Source organism: Nyctereutes procyonoides, unplaced genomic scaffold (assembly GCF_905146905.1).
Source record: "Nyctereutes procyonoides isolate TBG_1078 unplaced genomic scaffold, NYPRO_anot_genome, whole genome shotgun sequence".
NCBI lineage: Eukaryota > Metazoa > Chordata > Mammalia > Carnivora > Canidae > Nyctereutes > Nyctereutes procyonoides.
In genome coordinates this window covers 3,934,649-3,946,947 of record NW_026575129.1, presented here as the reverse complement: position 1 = coordinate 3,946,947, position 12,299 = coordinate 3,934,649, and the positions used below count along the sequence as shown (strand labels likewise).

At 37.4% G+C, this 12,299-nt stretch overlaps 1 protein-coding gene across 1 annotated transcript in view; it reads right to left on the bottom strand.

Moving 5' to 3' along the window:
- Positions 1-216: 216 nt before the first annotated feature.
- Positions 217-12,299, bottom strand: part of JMY (junction mediating and regulatory protein, p53 cofactor) — a 102,338-nt gene continuing 90,255 nt past the window's right edge. Inside the window, exons 9-11 of the mRNA XM_055342211.1 lie at positions 11,201-11,801; positions 9,674-9,984; positions 217-5,552 (exon numbers count right to left, since the gene is read on the bottom strand). Coding sequence (XP_055198186.1) covers positions 9,677-9,984; positions 11,201-11,801 — 909 coding nt within the window. The 3' untranslated portion in view covers positions 217-5,552; positions 9,674-9,676. The remainder of the gene's footprint in view (positions 5,553-9,673; positions 9,985-11,200; positions 11,802-12,299) is intronic.

The following is a 12,299-nucleotide window of genomic DNA, read 5'->3' as shown; positions in this document are numbered from 1 at the left end:
ATCGGCCTACTATGTGGAGAGCTACAGACATGAATAAGGCTTTTATCAGCACGAATCCGGCTACTTCATTTTAAACAGTAATCGGGAGGCAGAAGTTATAGATTAGTGGTGGCTGAAGCCTCTTCATAATGTTATAGCAAATTCACAACTTGCTGTGCTCCTGTTTGAAATAAAGTGACCAATATCTACCACCAATGCTATTTTAAACAAACAAAATAAACTCAATAAATATCTTTTATTAAAGAAAAAAGGAGTATTGTTTGTTAAGCACCAAAACTGTATGTTGTTATTACATTGCATGTACAAGAGAAGGTGATTGCAATACTTGCTGTACAAGTACTTAACTCCGAAGTCATGAGTGTAAAAAACATGAAATACAAAGCAAAACAATAATTACAACGCAATAAAGTTGCACTAAAGAGCGAAAGGCAATAGTCAAAACAATTATTGGAGATTCCAGAGTATTGCTATAAATGCCTGCTTAGTTTTTTCTTTGTACTTTTAATACTTTAGAATATTAATGGAGCATATTTAAGTATTGTAAATTTGCAAGAGTTGGCATTTACAATACACTGTGCACACGTCCATTTAATGTACGGTGTTAAAGCCATCTTTAAAAGCCAAGCACGATGTGCTAGTGTTTTGCTTCTACCATTATAATATTGCACAAAGCTAGTAAATGGTGAATTGGTTTGCCATTTTAATTTTTCACTTAACCATAAAGGCTAAAAAAAAAAAAAAAAAAAGTCAGTTTCAGTGGCCCTAATGGGCTTTTAATCATGCAGAATGATCTGTAGCCTTCGATTTTTCATAAACTATGTATTATGGTTTCACACTTGGCAAGACATACAGTACAAGAAACTCAGCAAGACAGTGTGGATTCTTTCCTTCTTTCCGAGTCAAAGTAGTCAGAAGTCACTGTCTGGGTGGTATTGTCTATCCCTCTTGGTTCACAATTGAAGGGAAAATGCCATCTTGTGATCATGGATACTTCTTAAAACCAATGTAATTAGTACTGGGAAAAGCTAGAATAACTTGTTACACTCTTGGATAGTTAACCATAGAACATGCAGGTTTAAAAAAAAAAAAACACCAAAACATCCCTTGTTAAAAATTCAACTATAACCAACACCCATACACCCTCTGTGTATACATCTAAAAATCACTTTCCACGGTCTTTCCTCTCCACCCGTAACCCCCCCCACACTGAGCCACTTGAAGTTATAACTGACTTTTTATAAAAAGCAACAAAAAACTTTCCCCTCTCAAAACAAATGACTGCTTTGAGATTCAATGTGAAACAGCACTGATGAAATATTTGTCAACCTCAGAGGTATTTTCTGCATGTGCACCTTACAGTGGCATCATAAAAGTGGAGAAGGGGAGAAACATTTATAAATCTGAATTCAATCAATTAAATTCCTGAAATACCAAGCTGTACATTTATACTTGTGGGCAAAACATAACATTTTAGAATGAACACATTTTCAAAATAACCCAGTGGGAAAACATGGCGCACTCTCGCGCGCGCGCACGCGAGCATGCACACACACACAGTCCAGATCCCCACTCACCTTTAAAAAACCCTCTGTTTACATACATGATAGTTTAGGCAGCAATATAAACTCATTTTGTAGGAAAAACTTTTAAATTAGACTATTTATAGGATAAAAAATACCATTGCTTCAATTTACAAAGCAGTCAGGCAGAGATTCCTCATTATGTGCTTTAAAGCGCACTCTGCAGCAGAGTTCAGAAATAACTACTGAATTGTTCAGTAGCACTAAACAAATGCAACATGCTCCAACGGTAAGGTGCTTCCACTTTTTTAACTCTTCCATCTGAAATAAAGCTTGCGAGTCAATCCTCTAACACTAAGCATAGCTCTTCTTGGATGCTAAGAAATTGAAATAAAATCAATGCACACTTAACTTTATATTATTTAAATTCAGTGCAAGAATTACGTGAAACTTGTTAAGGTTTCTGCTCTCATCAACTGGCTGCATGTTAACAATGCATCTGCCAGGGTTTCTAAATGTTTTGCAGCTGTTCAAAGCGATCTTTTACAAATAACCTGGTAAGAATGTGTATGAAATTTGAATTCCCTGATAAGGCCTTTAAGAGACCCCTTAGTACTTTCTGGGTTGGTATCTCATATGTGTATATACTAATTATAAAAGTTTAAAAACAAAAAAATCCCAAACCTTGTATTTATTAAAAGAAAAAACTTTCCTCAGGCTAAAGACAAGTTTATACACAAACTCAATAAATGGAATTTAAAAATGGAATCTTAGGGAATGTAGAGAACTAAATAAATTGTGTTAATTGTTCACTGGTCCCATTCCAAGCAGACGGTGTTGCCCATTCAGTTTTGTTCCACTGACCCGAGTTTTAATTCTTAGTGGCTGCTACGGCCAAGGTATGCCTCAGAATTTAACAATATCTAATGGCAAAGCGGTCATGCTGTGTGTTACCAAAGATTGCTACACAGTTTAGCTTTGTAGAAACAAGGATTTTTGCCCCCTTGTTTTACAGAGTAAATCAGAGTGCTGAAAATCTGTTTCATGTAATGAGGAAAACACCACATTCCAACTGTAGAAAATACTACACCTGGTCATTTCTTATGGCTGCATCTAAATTAGTTTAAAAATATATAAGAAATCTTTCAGTTCCACAGTAAGAACTAGGGAATGATTGTTTTTATGCTGCTTCCGAACTCAGAACTTATAAAACACACATCAAGTAAGCAAGACAACTGCTCCTTTCAAAAATCCTCTTTAGCCAGGCATTTGGTCACACTGCTATGCCACAATACCACCCATATTTGAGATCATTAGGAATACCTTTTCTATTGGTTATATACACAGCATTCTGACTATAACTGGGAGAACTTTAAAATTGGCATTCAAGTGAGCAGTAGCATTAACCTTAAAATATCCTCAAGTTATCTAAAATATATTACAGTCGAGACTAGATTGGTAAATGGACTTCTAAAGTGATTCGGCACAAGCAAGCAGCTGTTTGTGGATTTTTATGACAGAAATGACACACTGAGATATATAACTATCAAATATTTTAAACCATATAAATAGTATGGGCAAGTTTGGAACTTGAAACATCATCTATAAATACCATCCTAACTAAATATATTAAAATTTAATATTGAGGGCAAAGATGCTCTTTTTTGGGGGCAAGGGGAGGAGGGGAATTCAATCATGCTTACATAATTGTTGGGTCCGGAAACTGTTTTAATTAACATGAGGGGGAAAAATTAACATAAGGATTCAACTGGTAATCTATCTCATCTTGGACAAGTGGACTGTAGTTATTTAAAATTTTAACACTGAGATTCCAAAAGGTGAATGATCTGCAGTTACTTGTAATTCTGTGGAAGTAGGAATCTGAATCTTAAGGATGGAAAGTAGGTATGTTGGAGAACGTTATTCAGCAGAGTGTAAGCATAGCTGGTTATTAAGGAGGTTTTGCAAGTGAGATAACCTTCATGGAGTACCACCGTGAGATGTACTCAGAGCTGTGGATGCACCCCCAAAAGGATTCACAGGGGTCTGTACCCTGTCTAGCATTTGCTGAACACTTACCAGGACATGATTCTGAAAGACAAATCACAGGACCCATTTATAATTGAGCCCAACTCTCGATGGAATCCCCACTCTAACATTAAATGGGGAGTAATTCTGACAACAGTTCTAGTGATTTTGCTGTTCATTTAATGTTAAGTTCTCCTGTGTTTTTCTAAGTATCAATGAATGGGAAAAAAATGATTCATAAGCATTCAAAGGCTTAATATTGATACATGATTTTTTTAAGGTTTGAAAATTTGCTTTAACATTTTTTTGCTAAATTATATTCAAACCAATCATTCTTTCAATTGAAAAGCACGCTTAAATGCCTTACTAATTCCACCTCCCCATTGTAGGATAAAGAGTCTCTATACAAGATATATATTTTAATTTTCCAAGATAACATGTGGGAATACAAGAAGAAAGCTAAAGTACTATGAAAAAAAACTGTGCAAAAAGCTCCTACTCTCCTCAATAAACAGAAAATTTTCTCCATAATTATTCTAAAGGAAATACATCTTAAAGTGACAAAGGTCTAAGCATTTTTTTCTCTCTTCCGGAAAACCAATTTATACATTGGAGCGCTGCTATTCTGGGACTGCTTTCTGGTGCTAGGCCAGAGAAACGCTTTCAGGAGAAAGTTCTCTTTGGTACACCAGTCCTTACCTAACTCCGTTCATACAGAGGCTAACGTCTATCTGATGCAGAATTACACTCTATAGAAGACGGTGGGCTGGGTCCAACATATCCACCCTTCATTCAGCCCACAACAGTCCTGCTGAGAATCCACAGTGGCTCCACTCACAAAAAAATGCATCCTTTGGGACTCCAATACAGCAAAGTCAGCACCTAGAACTACATACATAGGTTTTAAAAAGTCTACTGATAGTAACAAAGGCTCTCTCCCAAAATTCCATTCAAAACATTGTGAAGATAGTGAAATCCCAGCCAAGGAGGCTTTTCTGCCTACTTTCTGCATGTTTGTAAGGGCACACTTCACTGAGGAGCATAAAAAACTTAAATGGTGCATGTTAAACAGACTTAATATCTGCATCCCTATTACTGAATCCTCATTTTTGATTCTCAATAGGAAAGTCATGTTGAATTACACTAATCAAGCAATTGTTCAAACAAAGAGACTAAAAATAATTTGAAACATTATCAAGTTACAAAGTATTGCTTTTCATAAACAAAGCTGCACATGAAATCCAAACTATTATAAATTCACAATTATGAAGAGCTATTTAAAAGCATGGAAATTTTTACTTCAAAACCTTACAAAGTGTGAGAGTAGGTGGTCTTTTAAAAATATGCCATGTTAAATGTATCATGTTGTGGTAAACACAGTAAGTGTATCTCCGTGGTTATCTTTCTTTTCAGATGTTGAACATCTTTATGAAATTTCCTCTGGAGATGAGTAAGATGGAAATTTTCAGGGCATTTCCATCTGATTCTTTCCAATTCCTATCCTATAGCTATCATGATAAACTTTTTCAGAGTGCTGCATTATTTATAAAAGCTGATATGGAAGCAGCCCTGTGTTTTCAAGCAGAGGACTATTCAGTGCGTGGAAAGATGGATTTCAAAGCAGTCCCAATACAGCTCACAGTAGATCTCTGTCAGCCCACTGTCTTCCAACTCAGAACAACCCCTAGCTTTAGCGGCCACTACAAGGATGTACGTGGGTGGACAGGAGGGGAAGGTGCTTTAAAAAAACAGGCATCTCTGGAAGGCCTTTTCTTCATTGCATCAGGAGCATTGCACATCTAAAACTCATGTTAACCACCAACTACTGGAATGACTGGAAAAGCGTTAACTTGCCAATTGTGCTTCCATTTTTTCATACCACTGAGCCAACACACTTTTTGCATCTAATGGAATCCAGCTGGGAAATCACGTGTTTAAAATTTTGTTTTTCAAAAACAAATCCTTGATCTTCAACTGAAGGTATTTTTTTTTCTGTTGAGTCACCTGTTTATAAACAAAAAAAGTGTATTAAAAAATGTAGACTTATTGAAGATAGTGTGGTCTTTTAAAAATATGCCGTGTTAAATGTATCATGTTGTAAACGCATGTATATCCCCATACAACTTGCAATATCTGGATGAACACTGATTTTTCTTATAAATGTCCATTTGTAGAGATCATATATAGGAGACAAAAGATGCGTTTGTATTCTTAAAGCAATAAAAATGAAAACAAAGTAACTTGAATATGATTTAGATCACTTCAAGATTGTATGTTAGATTCACTTTTATTCCTTTTACTCAAATTTTATGTCAAAACTATTCAGTAAAAATGACCAAATACAACTGAACATATCAGCCTCATAAAATGCCAGTAGATTAGAATTAAATATTTTAAAAATTCACCAGAAAGTGAGTTTTTGTTATACTGACGTTTAGAGGACAGGATTAGTACTAGTCTTTAAATGATGCTTTAGCAAAGTTTCAGAGTAGTTGTACTTGAGATCTATGGGCGTACACATGTCACAGGAGCATTTATATGAAAGAGCTACTAATCAGATAAAAAAGGACATAGACATAAACTGAGTCCTAACTTATTATAGTTCTGAATTAACTAATACTGTAACTACATGTGGCTTTGGGGCACCTGAAACATGGCTGCTGTGAATGAGAAAATGAATTTTTAATTTGATTTAAATTAAAATCTGAAGCAGAAATATTAAAATATTTCTCTATTGGATGCAATTTTATTGTTTTGGTAGGACATTTTTTTTTAAATTTTTATTTATTTATGATAGAGAGAGAGAGAGAGAGGCAGAGACACAGGCAGAGGGAGAAGCAGGCTCCATGCACCGGGAGCCCGACGTGGGATTCGATCCCGGGTCTTCAGGATCGCGCTCTGGGCCAAAGGCAGGCGCCAAACCGCTACGCCACCCAGGGATCCCTGGTAGGACATTTCAACTTTAACCACTGAATGATTAGCATAGAAATTGAAATGTGCTACAAGTATAAAATACACACTAAATTTTGAGGACTACATTTAAAAAAATGTAAACTACATCATGAATTTTTTATATTGATAGCATGTTGAAATATACTATTTGGGATATACCATATAAAATATTATTGAGATCAATTTCAAAAAAATTTATTTTTTAAGGTAACTATGGTAACTTTACATCTGTGGCTCATATTTTTTTTTTTTTAAGATTTAAAAACAGCGCACAGCAGGGGGAGCAGCAGGGAGAGGGAGAAGCAGGCATCCTGCTGAGCAGGGAGCCCAACTGGGGTTTCATCCCAGGACCCTGGGAACGTGACGTGAGCCAAAGGCAGATGCTTAAGTGACCGAGCAAGCCACGCATGCCTCGTATTTCTATCAGTGCCATCATAGTTACTTCATGACTTAAAAGGAGGAACTTGCAGAAAACCAATTGGAAACTCCATATGAAGCCTCTATAATGATATGTATTCCCTTACATTTAGAAAGTTCCTTCAAGGACACGCTTACCTACGACTAGTTCTTAAAAGAGTTTTAAAGGAAGACACAGCAGAACAGGAGATAATGACTATTTCATGAAGTTTTGAGAAACTACTTGTTTTTCTGAAGAGCTAATTAATGATTTCAGATCTGTAGGAAGCTGATCTGTAACAGGAAATACAAATTATAGTGTTTTTAGCCATCTGTAGAGAAGATCTGGAAGTTCAGTCTTTAAAAACTATTTCCCAAGACCACACACGAGGTAGGAGGAATAGTTCCTTTATCACTGCCTGCTCAGACGGGCCTACGGTTTGCTTCTGGTACGGGATAGGTTGTTTTTTTTTTTTTTATAAATAACCGACTTTGCAGGTATCTGAACTCCTGTGTTGCTGGGGAGTATTTCATTGTTTCTCTCATTATAATACATATACCAGCCGTAAATAATCAGCCAAAACCAGGAAATTTTGGGTATTCATGGTGGACATACTCTTAACATTGGCTCTAAGGCTAAAGTAGTAGCCTAAAGCTAAAAATAACTACCACGCATGGGCATGTCGGAAATGCTGCTGCTGTGCCTATGTGTTAGGATCTGGCAGGACTGGTGAAAACCGAGAAGAGGGGAACTGGCCTGAGCTCCTGCCACCGGGGAACGTACCCCACCTGCGCTACTGCCAGCAGCTGTGACCAAAAAACAGAAACACTCATTTATTATGTGAAGGCCCCACTCTGAGGTTAGCCAGTTAGTGCCTAAGACGGTAGGTCCCAGCAGAGGCAGACACTGGGATGGGTAGGACACACCGCGAAGTGGGGAGAGAATCTACACATCTCCAGTGTGGGAAGGCTTCCTGGTCAGACATCCTCTATCTCTGGACTGCTCATACACTGAGCAGATGCAATACTGTATCTCCATGCTTCTGCAAAGCACGTGTATAGCACAAATGGTTTGGAATTACTTGGCAATTCAAAAACACTGGTTCCGGGGATCCCTGGGTGGCGCAGCGGTTTAGTGCCCGCCTTTGGCCCAGGGTGCGATCCTGGAGTCCCGGGATCGAGTCCCGCATCGGGCTCCCGGAAATGGAGCCTGCTTCTCCCTCTGCCTGTGTCTCTGCCTCTCTTTTTCTCTATGTCTATCATGAATAAATAAATAAAATATTTAAAAACAAACAAACAAACAAAAAAACCAAAACACTGGTTCCTACAAAATGGTAATTTTGTATAAATTCTCCTCTTCTATAAAGAGGAGAAAAGGCATGCCAGTGGCCTAATTGCCGTGGTAGCATTGGTAGTCACACGTGGTAGCGTGTGACTGAATGCTGCCTGGAACGCACTAACAAAGGTCATCTATACCCACTCATCGAGGGGAATGGGACGTTTTCAACCCCCCCCCCTTTTTTTAAAGCTACTGATTAGTGTAGAGGCTGATGGGCAGAGGAGGGATGGGGGTGCACAGCAGAAGAACATCTACTTTTTCCTGATGGATCCATCCACAAATAAGCAGGTAAAATTGCTTTTGATAGTATCTGATATATCTCGCACTCTTTCAAATGTAATTAATATAAAGAATTCCTGACACAGTTTACCTTTTTTGTATTAAGTGTTCAAAATCAGAGGTATGCCTGCATAGACATCAGATCTACTCAGAATCCACATGAGTGAAAGCCAAGAATCTGCATTTTTAATAAGCTCCCCAGGTAATTCTTATAACCAAGCATGTTTAAGAATCACTTTGCTGACCAATAAATTTATTATTCCTTCACCTACTTTCCTTCCAGGGCTAGGAGTCTTCCCTCCACTTTTGGTGAATGTTGTAAAGACCACAGAAATATAGTCCATTGAGAGAGCAATCAAGATACTTAATAGGACATGTGCATATTTGCATTGCAGTTTGCACAACTTATAATATTTCAGCTATCACTACTGTCAGTTCTCTATGTACTATTTATAGCATATGTTACCTTTACTGACTGTATTTAGCATAATTTGTGCCACAGGACTACATAATTATCTTACTAAGTGTGGCTCAGTAACAACTCTATTACTTTAGGAGAATGCCAAATGTATATATAACCAGAACCTACAGGGGTACTCAATAAGAAACACTTATTACATATTTATTATATTAGCTGCAACTTTATCTGTAACATGCAACAATTATGACAAGCCTTAAAATGATAGACCTTCATTTTAAAGGCTTGGAAAGCTAGATAATCAGGCAATGCAATAATTTTTATAAACTGATCTCAGAAAATTCCTTTGTAGGAAGCTAAGAAGACATCCAAATTCAATATACCTAACAGGTTGTACCTGAAATGCTTCACTCAAAAAAGGCCTTTTCTATTTTTAAAGCAAGAAATAAGACTGCCACTTCACTGGAATGAAACTATCCTCTTTATTCGGGCTATATCTATACTGTAGAAATTATTAATGAGCAGGATATAAACAGCATTTACATACCAGGTATCTTCTTGAAAAGTGCTTTACTGTTAAGTTTCAAGAAACTACACAAAACCTAAAGTTTACAAATCCATGATCAATTCTATAAGTGAGCTGTATAATAAATAAACCCAACCATAAAATTTAACAGATTTCATCATCTACTATGAAACCTATATTACCAAATGCTACTAAAGAAAGTAGGGATGATTTACTTGTTAGTTTTCCCAATCTGTGCAAGGCAAAGCCTCCTCTTCATCCTCCGACTCAGGGGACGCCTCTTTGATTCTTCTAAGAGCCTCATGGATGCTCCGTGTTAGAGGGTCTGTGTCAGGCAGAAGCGTGAAGGATTCTCTCAGAACTTCCTTCTGTACCTTCTTCAATTTTACCCCTTTCCTGATTTGTGCCAAGATATTATTACTATCATCCTCGTCAGGAAAAGGAGGCAGAGTTCGCTGTTCAACTTTTTTCAGGTGAAAACTACCACGCTTCAAGGAAGCTAGCACCTCATCCATGGGTGAACTCACTTTACAAACGAGAAAGAACAATTATAGTTAAGATCACGATGAGAGTTGAACGGGCAACCTCTAAGTCTTTAGGACTGTGCTAGCCAAGGACACTAAAAACAAAATGGACCATAAAGTGTGGACTGAAGGTTTTCCCAGGAACACATGGGATCCCAGTTATGCTCTTTGAGAAAGCAAAGCCCCAACAGCCACACTTCAATTCCAAGTTATTATTTCTATTATTTTCCATGTGAGAGAAGCAAGCTAGAAGGTGGTCTTTGGGAATATCATGGGTGAGACAACCAAAGGATTTCCATAATGCACCAACTCAATCTAAATTCAGACACTGAGTTATAAATGTACTTTTAAAGAACTAAGTTTTGATTCACTGTGTTAATTTTTTAAGTTTTTTTTTTTTTTTTTTTTAATTATTAAGTAAACTGCTCTCTATATGGGGCTTGAACTCAGGACACCAAGGTCAAGAGTTGCATGCTCTAATAACTGAGCCAGCCAGGTACCTGCACTATGGTGCTATTGATTTTTCCACTTAGTTATTTTACATACAAAATTCTACTCCAGTTACAAGATAGAATTTACAGAATGCTTACAGAATGGTTTTACAGAATGGTTTCTTAGAATTTAATATCTAAATCATTTTTATGTAATGTTCTCCCAATGAAAGGTACAGACCAGGATTCCTTTTTCTTTTCAAAAACAGCTTTCTAAAGGCAAATCTGACATGCAATAAGTTATGTTCCTCTTCCATACTTCCTTGCTTTTTTATACAGAGCATACCAAAGCCCTCAATAAACACGTGACCAGATGTTAAATGGTCCTATCAGTGTGATCCTAGTGTGATAGTCTTTCTTGCCCAGCTGTTTTTTTCTGATGTGAAAACCTTTCCTGTATCTCCTAGGTTTAAAATCAGATTTTCCCCTTAACACAGAAAGAGCCACTTACTATGTATTACCAGATACACCAAGCATCACTTCAAAATATATAGTTTTTAAAATATCCCTAAGAGCTCAGGGTGATACACGTCTGTGTATATACACATTTGCTGATGTGGGTTGGTAGGATTTCCACCAAGGTGTGACCCTGAAAACTGTTTGCTATCAAATAATGTCCAAAAATAAAATAACGTTTTAAGTTTTGTAGGGTCCTATGAAATATAAGTCCTTTGATTATGCCTCACTTTATTCAACAGATGAATACGAAAATGTCTGTTCAACTTACCCCTTCTCCTCTGCAAACCTTCTGCAGTCTTTTTGAGCTTCTTCCTGGCACTGACTAGCTGGCTGCTGTCAAAGAGATGTGCTGAGGGGGCACTCGCAGACTTCGGGATCCTCTTCTCATTCCCCTCTGTCCTAGGCAGACCCTTCTCCAGTGTCTCTAGGGAGTTGTCCTTAGCAACAGGCAAAGGTGGTGGTGGGGGAGGTGGTGGTGGTGGTGGTGGTGGTGGAGGTGGTGTTGGAGGAAGAGGTGGGGGAAGTGGAGCTATGGTAACAGAACCTGGTTCGAGGTCAATATTATTTAAAAGTGGAAGAGAAACAGTGGGTGGCAGTTCAGAGGTAACACCGCTGAGAGGTAATGAAGTGGGTTCAAGTTGTGCTAATGAAGTATCTTCAAGTTGTGCGAGGCTTTGGGCTTCTGTTTTCTGTGATGACTCAAACTTGCCTCTTCCTTCCTCCACCTTTTCACTTTTATCTTCTACCTGTAGCGCCCCTGGCAGAGAGTCACACTGCTCCTCACAGGGCACAGGACTGGCTGTGCTTCTTCTTCTTGCATGAGCCAGTCGCAATCTGGTTGATTTAAGTATGACTTGGCCAGGGTATCTCTAAAAAAATCAGAAGGTATTATAACTGGTCAGATCACATTAAAATATTTTATGAGCAAACATTTTTCAAACAAGCATAACTGGGATCCCACGTGTTCCTGGGAAACCTTCAGTCCACATTTTATGATCCATTCTGTTTTTAGTGTCCTTGGCTAGCACAGTCCTAAAGTCTCACAATAAGGTATTATAACTGGTCAGATTACATTAAAACATTTTTATGAACATTTTATTTCCTCCTTTAGATGAAAGATGGTATTCTAAAGCTTTTGTGATTTTTGGAGAAGGTTCTTTAATAAAGTTATACAGATGACTAGAATACCAAAGCATAATACCTTTTGACAATTATCACTGAACTCTTTTGCTTATTAAATTCTGTCTCCTTTTATCCACTTAAGAAACCAACTGTTCAAAATTACCATGGGATTTAAAGAAGATTAAAGATCTTTAAATAACTTTAAATTCATTTAAAGAACTTTAATGACTGACATTATTATTTTT